General features: G+C 41.2%; 2 protein-coding genes across 7 annotated transcripts; one reads left to right on the top strand and one right to left on the bottom strand.

Moving 5' to 3' along the window:
- Positions 1-238: 238 nt before the first annotated feature.
- On the bottom strand, positions 239-1,265 carry LOC102628665 (glycine-rich RNA-binding protein-like). Of its 2 annotated transcripts, none has more exons than XM_052432215.1 (2): positions 930-1,265; positions 239-798 (listed from the first exon to the last, which is right to left on the bottom strand). In XM_052432215.1, the coding sequence occupies exons 1-2, from the start codon at positions 939-941 to the stop codon at positions 409-411; spliced, it is 402 nt and encodes a 133-aa protein (XP_052288175.1). In that variant the 5' UTR covers positions 942-1,265; the 3' UTR covers positions 239-408. The 2 variants fall into 2 exon arrangements, with proteins under 2 accessions (XP_052288175.1, XP_006487137.2); XM_006487074.4 differs by having other exon boundaries at positions 1,069-1,264.
- A 1,408-nt stretch (positions 1,266-2,673) lies between these two features.
- LOC127899216 (uncharacterized) lies at positions 2,674-8,146 on the top strand. Of its 5 annotated transcripts, none has more exons than XR_008051178.1 (5): positions 2,675-3,046; positions 3,484-3,532; positions 3,873-3,936; positions 4,086-7,673; positions 7,951-8,146. XR_008051178.1 is itself a non-coding variant. In XM_052432523.1 (3 exons), the coding sequence occupies exon 3, from the start codon at positions 5,648-5,650 to the stop codon at positions 6,296-6,298; it is 651 nt and encodes a 216-aa protein (XP_052288483.1). In that variant the 5' UTR covers positions 2,674-3,046; positions 3,484-3,532; positions 4,255-5,647; the 3' UTR covers positions 6,299-8,146. The 5 variants fall into 5 exon arrangements, 2 of the variants coding, with proteins under 2 accessions (XP_052288483.1, XP_052288482.1); XR_008051179.1 differs by having other exon boundaries at positions 8,043-8,146; XR_008051180.1 differs by lacking the exon at positions 7,951-8,146 and having other exon boundaries at positions 2,698-3,046; positions 3,831-3,936; positions 4,086-4,484.
- The last annotated feature ends 3,005 nt before the right edge of the window (positions 8,147-11,151 follow it).

An 11,151-nucleotide genomic window follows, 5' to 3' on the forward strand; every position in this document is an offset into this window, starting at 1 on the left:
GCCATTATTGTGTTTAACTTGCTTGACGGGCGTAGAATCGGGAAAATGAGCAATCATCACGCGTTAATTTCTATTAGAATGGCCATAAACGTGCTTAACTTGCTTGACGGGCGTAGAATTAGGAAACTCTTTTGATCACAGTATCCAGACACTAATGTTACGGGCATTAAAAAGAATATGTTTTTCGTTTGTCAAAAGCTCGTTTCTTCCTCAAAATTCTGATATGGCACTTAGAGAATTTGAAAAGAACTGTAATTCATTTCATTTTTTTTTTCAAACAATTAACCAAACAGGGAGAACGAAACAACACAGGATAACAGGAACCGATCAAAACGACACATCATAACCCAAGGAAAATATCAAAACACGGAACGGTAACATTCAACTCCTAATTTATCCTACAAAACCCTAGTTCCTCCAGCTACCGCCATCAGAAGCACCGCTCCTTGAGTATCGGGAACCACCATCACCGCCATATCCACCGTCACGGCTGTAACCACCTTCACGGCGGCCACCATATCCACCGCCGCCACCTCCGTATCCGCGGCTCCCACCGTATCCACCGCCACCACCACTTTCACGGCGTCCACCACCTCCATATCCACCACCGCCACGGCTTCCGTAACCGCCACCGCCACCGCCACCGCTTCCACGGGACTGGGCCTCGTTGACTGTTATGTTACGGCCGTCCAGATTCTGGCCGTTCATGCCTTCGATTGCGTCCCTCATCGACTTCTCATCGCGGAAGGTAACGAATCCAAATCCTCTGGATCTTCCAGTCTCGCGATCGTTAATAATCTGAATTAACGAGGATAAACAAAAAAATAATTTAGCAAATTCATCTCAGATCTGGAAACTTAATAACAATAAAAATAATAATAAATCCGATCGGGCCCTTCGTCTTAATAAAAAGATGAAGATGAACGTACCGATTTAGGCATAGTAATAATAGAGTAACAGTAGTAACAGAGAACAGTAACAGAGTAACAGAAACAGATCACAGAGCACACGAATCACAGATCAGAACAAGCCGAATCGTGGATCGGGTCGGATCTGGTTCAAACGGACCTTCGATTCAAGGATATCGCCGTAAGCACTGAAGGCCTCATGGAGAGAGCTGTCAGTGGTGGCCCAGGCCAGGCCGCCTACGAAGCACCGAAACTCGACATCGGCTGAAGCCATTAGGAGAAAACTTGAAATGGGGACTAAGAAGGAATTACAAGAAAAATCTAAGAGACAGCACCGCTGCGGGATGAGAAGGAAGGGGAGAAAGAGGTGGGCTTTATAGAGTGGGTGGGAGCTAACTAGGGTTAGTCTTGCGGTGAAGTGGTTGTGCGTCAACTAGGGTTACAGACAATTTGAGGCCTGATTGAGCTGGCGTGTTTGGTTTCGGTTATTAGATCGTTCTGGTTGTGTTTGGGCCGTAGTTGTTTGTTTCTTTTTTATTCATTCCAAGTTTATATACTTTTATTAGAGACGCATTTAATGTCTTATTTAGACGATATTCAATATCTTATTTATAAAAAAAAATGTTAAAGTAATTTTAGAAAATTTTAAAGTAACTATATTTCATTATATTTAAAAATAATAGTCCTCTTAAATTTGCAAGATTCTTTAAACCTATTTTTAATTTATACCGTGCAAATCAATTTCAATATTTCATCATTTAATAACGGTAAAAAAATAAAATAATATAAAACTATGCAGAGAACGTCCCCTTACGGCCTTGTCCCTTTGCCAGCCCAGCAGCGTCTCGTCGTCTGTTTTTACTCTCCGAGGGAGAGGAAACCAATCTGGAATGCAACTATGCTTGAAACCAAACACGTAGATCTCAACCAGGCTTCGTAAACTATGGTTAACGGTAGTGGTTAGTGATAGATGGTGAGGCGGGGTCCACGGCCACGTGATGGCTGGGATATTTTTAGACAGACGTAAAGTACCTGGATATTTACATCACATTATAGGGAATTTTGAAAATATCTGAGAAACTCAAATTACAGTCCTGTCCCTACTCTTATTACGATATTCGTTTTGCCTCCTGCGGAAGCAGTACCGCATCTAGAAAACGCGGGACGAGACGAGATCACGAGAATCAAACCGACCATGCACTGTCGTTTTGTTTCTGTTTCTGCGGTGATTCGGAATATTCGCTTGCTTGATTGAAAAATAAAAAAATTATCTCTCCGCTATTTTTTTTTTATCATATATATATATATATATATATAATTATAATAAAATTTTAACATATATTTTACGTAACTAAAACTAACTCTTTTATCCATAAATGAATTAAAAAATTATTTTATTTTATAAAATTTTTAAAACATAAAAATTATAATTATAAAAATATCTCTAAAATTTAATAAAATAAATAAATTTTAAATTTTAAGATGATAATTTTTAAATGAAATTATAATTATAAATAATTTTCTATAATTATAATTTCATTTAATTTTTATAATTAAATTAAATATAAAAAAAATTTACAAAAATGAATATGAAAAGAAAAGCTCCCGATAATGATTGTAAACTTCCTTATTATGGACTCGCCTACGTTGCAACAGTTGCAACGTACCACATTTTTTGTCCACATGCATCATGGCCGTAGGATTTGGAGTGCTTTCATCTAACGGTTCAGATGAGTCCTGAATATAAGTAAAGTAGTCGGTTGCCAACCGAGACTGTAGATAAATATAATAAAAAATTAAATAACTCAAAACTGTTAAAAATTAGGTGATTGAATCAGTGTTGAGAGGACATGGTCGAATTCATTGCGAAAACCCATTAATTCTTGAAATCTGTTCCACACATAGTAAAATCAGATCATGAAATTAATTGCTAATTGAAGTGCGGTCGTATGAGGCTGAAGTAATTTTGAAATTGCGGCAGAGAAATTGAAGACGATTATATCGTTGTGGCAGCCAACAACGACCGACATTGGGTGGAGCCGAAACTTTAGGAATTAGGCAAATGTAATTATATGGGAAAAAGGGTGGAAAAAAAGTCTGTTTGATCCGTTGATTAGCCATTCGATCGGATGCAGCAGGTAACTATTGATAAGAAATTGTAAATTTTGAATGAAAGATTTCATTGTGGTAATGAAGTTAGGATTTTTTGTTTTGTTTTTTATGGAAGAATTAGAGAAGGGGAGAATGCTTTCCAGGAAGCATTGTTTAATTATTGTTACTGGATTTGCGATGTATTTGAACTTGAAAATAAGAAAACAGTAAGATTTTGAATTCGTTGTTGGAGCTTTTAGAATTTAGATGTGTTTGGTTAATACTTATCTCATATTCTCCAGCTGCAATGCTTCTTTTTTTGATGTAACAACTCCCAGTTTGTTATATTTCTCTATTATATTCTTCCAATTTTTTTTTATCACTATTTTTCTCTTTCCAATACTGATGATTTTGGTTTTGGTCTTGTTTTGTTGTTTTAAAAATTTTCCAACCCATGTATTTGATCATGGTTTTATACTGTCAGGTTTTACAGACAAAGAGGACCAAGAAGGCAGGAATTGTTGGAAAGTATGGTATGTATTAAGGCTAGTTTTATTCATTTTTCCGGTTTGTTTAGTGTCCTCAAGTATAGATGTTATGGTAATATAGGCTTAGATTTTTTTTTCCCTTGGGATATTTTTATATCAATAGCAGGTAGAAATATTATATCTCATTAAGCTTTGAGCATGAATTGTGGGTTATTGACATGTTTATTCAAGAAAGCTTGCTACTGGCATTATATAAATAGAAATTTATAATAGGAAGCATATTATGAAAAGCCTTGTGGTGGTCTTTCTCTAGCTTCTTGTTATCCCTACTTTGATGCTTTAGTTTCTTTTTGCATGTGTGGCTTGGGGATCTTGGAATTATAAGTATTATTCTTTTCCAAGTACTCATTATGGTGCCAGTCTTAAGAAGGTGGAGGTCAGTCAACACAGTAAGTACTTCTGTGAATTCTATGGGAAGGTTATACATTCCCCTCTTTCCTGCTCTTTATCATTTTTCATTTCTTTTTATGCTCATGGTTCAATGACTGTTCGCTTTTGCTTGTGGATGTATTACATGTTTACATATTCCTTGCTGTAGGAAGTATGCTGTGAAGGGGAAGGTTGTGGGAATCTGGGGTTGCAAAGACTCTGGCAAAATTGAAAGCTGGAGATGCTTACACTTTGAAGAAACATTCTCATTGGCTGTCATATTTACTTTTATAATTCAATTTAAATGATTCTAGATTCTGTCCTATGTTCCTTTTCAGGATTTCTAGTGCTGTGACCGTGAAAAATATCATTTGGAGGCTGAAGGAGCAGATTGAGAGTTAATTTTGTTGCCAATCTATCTTTTTTTTTTTTCATTTATTTGTGATGGGAGTAATTCCTGGGGCAGGATTGTCTAAATGGATTTCTATACTTGGATATTTGGTTTAGAAAGTTTTGAATTTGAATCTCTTTATTAAATAGATTTTAATGGACTTTTAGTTTTATGGTATTAGCCGCATGGTCTATTGCTTCAAAATTTTGGTGTCAAAAATCATGGCTATTGTTTGGGGTAAAAATAAGAAAGATAGTAGAATGCCATGTGTCGAAGAATGAAATAACTTCAGTGCAATCCGAAGTACCCTGCATAATCCGAGGTGCCCGGCATGACTTGAGGTACCCCGTATAAATAGAGGTACCCTACACAATTAGAGGTATCCCACACAAATAGAGGTACCCCATATGATATGAGGTACTCCATACAAATAGAGGTACCCCATACAGATAGGGGTACCCCATGTAATTCAAGGTACCCGGCAAAGCGGATGCAAGAGAATCCACCGAAAATACCCGCCATGAGAAACGTCTCTGTCTCCTAAAAGATATCATTTGATTTAGTCAGAATTAGGAATCAAAAGCAACGTGCTAAAAGGAGGGACAGCCGCCTGCTACCTCTGCCAAAAGTGAAGGACACTGTCCCAAGGACAGTGGTCCCTAGCTGCCTACCCGACAGCTACTGCAGAGGTACCCTGGACCACTCTCCAGCGCGCGCCACGTTTCCAAAAGATGAGATACGCCGCGAACATGCAAATAACGGCCCAAAAACAATTATAAAGAGGTAAAAGGACGTTAGCCAAAAAGGGTATGCCATGTGGCAGCTGAGGTACTCCATATATAAAGGTGCCTAGGTTTCATTCTCCATCATGCTCTCACTCACCATTAACACTCACACTCCAAAAAATAGGTTTTCTTCAACCTTAAACCCTAAATTTACAGAGGGCTGGCCAGCTCTCTTTACCATTAAAGCTTGAGTTTGCTAACTTGAGCGTCGGAGTGTGAACGCCGGGGTACCCCGGCTTCACCTCTAACCTCTATTTCACTGTTTTGCAGGCGTGAAGCTCATTTTGAGGGACACCCCACTTGTTTCTGGCCTTCCACCATTGTTACCACTCTCTCTCCCCTTCTCACCTCCCCCACATTTCAGATACACCGCACCGCACACAATAAACTAGTGAGGTACCCCATCTCCCCCAAAAATATAAATTCATTGTTGAAGATTGATTTTGGATTTTCCTACCCCAAAATCAGTTGAAAACAATTGGCGCCGTCTGTGGGGAAACGCACAAAAAGCCTCCTCCACGGTTACCAAACTAGTTGTTGTGTGTACTCCAATACATGGCACCCGACGTACCTCCCGAAGGTTTAATGGGGGATCCTACAAGGATGAGAGAGGACAGCAGCAGTGAAGGCAGTGATCCCGCGAGAAGGGTAGCCCGCATCAGTAAGGGCAAGGGTGTCAAGCAGTCGACGGGTGTTCGCCAAGAAGAAGAACTTATTTCGCACAAGCGTTTTGAGGATCTTGCTCACGCAATACTTAGGGCGGTCGGATCTCGGGCACCCGAAAGTTCACTTCCACCAGTGACGCTAGAAGCTCCACCACCTCAAACGGACGACCAAGCTATGGTCAGAAGAGGGGTACCCGAGGCCAGCAAGCCAAAGCCTAGGCCATCGGGTACCCGTTCTAAGTTTCAAACCATGGGCTCCCGCGACGAGCGTTCCACCGCCTCTTGCAATTCCCGCAGTAGCCAGGGTACGAGGCGTGCAAAGCGTACCCACGAGGATCTCCGTGAGAAGTTAAACGCCAAAAGGGCTTCTCAAATGGCGGCGACATCATCGGGTACACCGAGGGTACCCCAGATGCGGAACCCTCCACGGGTTGCCCCGTGGGGACGAGTGTTTAACACTCAGAGCATCTTACGGGTACCCGAACCTCCAAGATCGCCACCACCAGAGCAGCAAGAGCCACCACCAAGGCCTCGGTGGTAGGGTACCCCATAACTAGTTACTCTAGAGTTATGCGGGGTACCCCACGGGGACCAGATTAAGCCCATTCCCAGGAGTTGCAGCAAGTGGAGATGGATGAGAAATGTCATTGGAAGCTCCAAGAAGATAAGGTCGAGGTCACAAAGAATAAGGAGAAGCCGAAGAGGACGGAAGCCCCAATACCAAGGGTACCCTGAATGCGGAGCCCTCCATGGGTTGCCCCGCGGGGACGAGTGTTTAACACTCAGAGTATCTCACGGATACCCGAACCTCCAAGATCGCCACCACCAGAGCAGCAAGAGCCACCACCAAGGCCTCAGTGGTAGGGTACCCCATAACTAGTTACTCTAGAGTTATGCGGGGTACCCCACGGGGACCAGATTAAGCCCGTTCCCGGGCATTGCAGCAAGTGGAGATGGATGAGAAATGTCATTTGAAGCGCCAAGAAGATAAGGTCGAGGTCACAAAGAATAAGAAGAAGCTGAAGAGGACGGAAGCCCCAATACCAGGGGTACCCCAAATGCGGAGCCCTCCACGGGTTGCCCCGCGGGGACGAGTGTTTAACACTTAGGGTATCTCACGGGTACCCCAACCTCCAAGATCGCCACCACCAGAGCAGCAAGAGCCACCATCGAGGCCTCGGTGGTAGGGTATCCCATAACTAGTTACTCTAGAGTTATGCGGGGGTACCCCACGGGGAACAAATTAAGCTCAAATGTGAATTGGAGGCACCTTTGGATCCTCGAATACCCAAAGATGAAAAACGGGGTACCTCGGTTGAAGACTCGGTTTCAGTCTCGATTTGGGCCACCAATCTAACAAAGAAAAGTCATACTACTAGTAAAAGTATTGTTTATTATGATGCAAGAGGGTATCCAGGGATCACCTTACTCCAGGGTACCCGAGGTACCCTACCTATCGCCAATTATAATAATCTACTCAACATCAGAGCCGCCTTTATCATTATTTGTTCGCCATATTTGATTCTGAGCGAATGGTCGATCATGAGGTTTCAATCATTTCGCATAAGGGTAGGCGAGCAGCCACTTTTATCTCAATCTATGTTGTCTATTTGATTCCAGCGAATGGTGGATCATGAGGTTTTCGACCATCTCGCATAAGGGTAGGTGAGCAGCCACCTTTATCTCAATCTATATTGTCTATTTGATTCCATGCGAATGGTGGATCATGAGGTTTTCGACCATCTCGCATAAGGGTAGGCGAGCAGCCACTTTCATCTCAATCTATGTTGTCTATTTGATTCCAGCGAATGGTGGATCATGAGGTTTTCGACCATCTCGCATAAGGGTAGGTGAGCAGCCACCTTTATCTCAATCTATATTGTCTATTTGATTCCATGCGAATGGTGGATCATGAGGTTTTCGACCATCTCGTATAAGGATAGGCGAGCAGCCACCTTCATCTCAATCTATGTTGTCTATTTGATTCCAGCGAATGGTGGATCATGAGGTTTTCGACGATATCGCATAAGGGTAGGCGAGCAGCCACCTTTATCTCAATCTATATTGTTTATTTAATTCCAGCGAATGGTGGATCATGAGGTTTTCGACCATATCGCATAAGGGTAGGCGAGCAGCCGCCTTTATCTCAATCTATATTGTCTATTTGATTCCATACGAATGGTGGATCATGAGGTTTTCGACCATCTCGCATAAGGGTAGGCGAGCAGCTACCTTCATCTCACTCTATGTTGTCTATTTGATTCTAACGAATAGTGGATCATGAGGTTTTCGACCATCTCGCATAAGGGTAGGCGAGCAGCCACCTTTATCTCAATCTATGTTGTCTATTTGATTCTACGCGAATGGCAGATCATGAGATTTTTGACCATCTTGCATAAGGGTAGGCGAGCAGCCCACCTTTATTACTATTTGTCTTGCATATTTGATGTAGAGTGAATGGTGGATCATGAGGTTTTCCATCATCTCTCAAAAAGAATCGCCACAAGTTTTGTGAAGATTTGTGGTAAGCATTTTTCTAAAAATCGCCATACACTAATTAAGGGTACCTCCAAGGTACCCCACGCCAGAAAGTCACTCCTCAAATACACTAAGAGAGCCTGAGATAAGCAGCAAGCATATTTGAAGGAATCGTCATATGTTTGATAAAATTGGGTTATCCCGCCATGAAGTAACAGATAGCTCAGGGGATATCCAAGCTTAAGGGTACCCCTAGAGGCGTCCTCTATTCAGCTGTCCATCGAGCTAAACGTCATATCGCCACGTGTCGCTCATACTTTTTATGTAAGTTTCTTTTGCCTCCAATACTTCTCGCCAAAAGAAACTAGGGGGATGTTGTTTGGGGTAAAAATAAGAAAGATAATAGAACGCCATGTGTCGAAGAATGAAATAACTTCAGTGCAATCCGAAGTATCCTGCATAATCCGAGGTGCCCGGCATGACTTGAGGTACCCCGTATAAATAGAGGTACCCTACACAATTAGAGGTATCCCACACAAATAGAGGTACCCCATATGATATGAGGTACCCCATACAAATAGAGGTACCCCATACAGATAGGGGTACCCCATGTAATTCAAGGTACCCGGCAAAGCGGATGCAAGAGAATCCACCGAAAATACCCGCCATGAGAAACGTCTCTGTCTCCTAAAAGATATCATTTGATTTAGTCAGAATTAGGAATCACAAGCGACGTGCTAAAAGGAGGGACAGCCGCCTGCTACCTCTGCCAAAAGTGAAGGACACTGTCCCAAGGACAGTGGTCCCTAGCTGCCTACCCGACAGCTACTGTAGAGGTACCCTGGACCACTCTCCAGCGCGCGCCACGTTTCCAAAAGATGAGATACACCGCGAACATGCAAATAACGACCCAAAAACAATTATAAAGAGGTAAAAGGACGTTAGCCAAAAAGGGTATGCCATGTGGCAGCTGAGGTACTCCATATATAAAGGTGCCTAGGTTTCATTCTCCATCATGCTCTCACTCACCATTAACACTCACACTCCAAAAAATAGGTTTTCTTCAACCTTAAACCCTAAATTTACAGAGGGCTGGCCAGCTCTCTTTACCATTAAAGCTTGAGTTTGCTAACTTGAGTGTCGGAGTGTGAAGGCCGGGGTACCCCGGCTTCACCTCTAACCTCTATTTCATTGTTTTGCAGGCGTGAAACTCATTTTGAGGGACACCTCACTTGTTTCTGGCCTTCCACCATTGTTACCACTCTCTCTCCCCTTCTCACCTCCCCCGCATTTCAGATACACCGCACCGCACACAATAAACTAGTGAGGTACCCCATCTCTCCCAAAAATATAAATTCATTGTTGAAGATTGATTTTGGATTTTCCTACCCCAAAATCAGTTGAAAACAGCTATAATTATTTAAATGGGCCACAATAAAAATTGATCTCCACCATTAGTAATCATTTATAAGAAACTAGCTCCAGTTGAAATCAGATATTTTGTGTGTATTTTAGTGAAATGAAATCAATTCCTTTAAAGACATAAGTTGATTATCCTTTTGGATTTAATCTATTAAGGCATTGATTTATTTCATTGAAAGAACTATTGAGTTCACATACAACAAAGGCTGGGCTCGAAGGTCTTTTACCAGCGCTCCAACTCTTGCATTACATTTAGCTTTACAAAACTCTTTAAGAAGATGGAAAAAGGCAAATATTAACCAAACACACAAGCTATTGTCGTCACCTCTGTTCTCTCCTTCCATTCCCCATTAGTCTAGGAATGCATATAAACATTTAAAAAGACAGACATAATATAGTGCTCTTTCACCATCTTACTCTAAGAAGCATCATTAATGCAGGGACTTCAAAAATTTGAGGCCCCTTCGACAAAGAAATGTGATGAAGATAGGACGATGACTCATTAATCATCATCATCTAAAAGCTGTCTAGACTCTAGTCAATTGTATTACTATATGAGATGCATATAGGTATATATCATACAATGGCAAGAGGGATGCTATCTTTGCTGTTGCTGAGATGCATTTGCTTTTGTACGGCCTTAAATACAGCAACTCTAGCTGCATTTACTGCGTTGTTAGCCGCTGCTACAGCCCTGTTAACTTTTTCATCTATCCTAGCCACATCATAAGCTTTTTCAGCTGCTTGTCGTGCTTCCCGATTACAAGATAACAACAATAAGAAAAAAAATCCCCACTCGAACAACAATTAACTTGAAGAAAGTTATTATGACATTAACAAGTTTGTGTAGCTCAGTGTGGTTTTCTCACAGGCAACGAAAAATTTAAAAATAACTTCTGACTGTTATCTTAAATTTCATTTATCTTTCTAACATCAACAAAATGTTGAAAGTGAAGACGTGTTAATTAAATTACAAAAGGAACATTAAAACATCTACAGTGAGACAATAAAGCTGTAATAAATTTTAGGCATTAGCAGCTGTAGAGTGGTAATTGAATAAAAGTTTGGTTAAAAAGGTTCAAATACATGCACTGCATTGAGTACTTTGGAGTGGTAAACTGCAATAGGTGATACAGGATGAGTCGTATTCTGTGTGCTTGGAATGTCAATAATTCCATTTTGGCCAGATTGGTTTTCCCATTTTTGAATGTGTACATTCCAAGCCCTTGTCTTATACCCTCATGCTAGACTCCTCCATACCAATGCCCATTGGCAAAATAATAGACGCTGAATCCATGCATCTTGTCCGCAAAATATTCTCTAGCATATGTGTCCCCATTTCTAAGTAAGAAACTTGGATATCAATATGGGAAGAAAAAGATTCATATGCCTATGCATTAAAAAAAATAAACCAGAACAAACAATTACTACAATCTACCATTAAGTTCACTATCTAATAAAATTCGGCAATGTATCCAAACCAACAAAATGAAC

This window comes from Citrus sinensis, chromosome 8 (genome assembly GCF_022201045.2).
Source record: "Citrus sinensis cultivar Valencia sweet orange chromosome 8, DVS_A1.0, whole genome shotgun sequence".
Taxonomy (NCBI): domain Eukaryota; kingdom Viridiplantae; phylum Streptophyta; class Magnoliopsida; order Sapindales; family Rutaceae; genus Citrus; species Citrus sinensis.

Coding starts and splice junctions, on each gene's coding strand:
- LOC102628665 (XM_006487074.4), bottom strand. CDS start 1,182: ATGGCTTCAGCCGATGTCGAGTTTCGGTGCTTCGTAGGCGGCCTGGCC. Junction 799..1,068: donor GCGATATCCTTGAATCGAAG/GTCCGTTTGAAC, acceptor TCGTTAATTCAG/ATTATTAACGATCGCGAGAC.
- LOC127899216 (XM_052432523.1), top strand. CDS start 5,648: ATGGCACCCGACGTACCTCCCGAAGGTTTAATGGGGGATCCTACAAGG.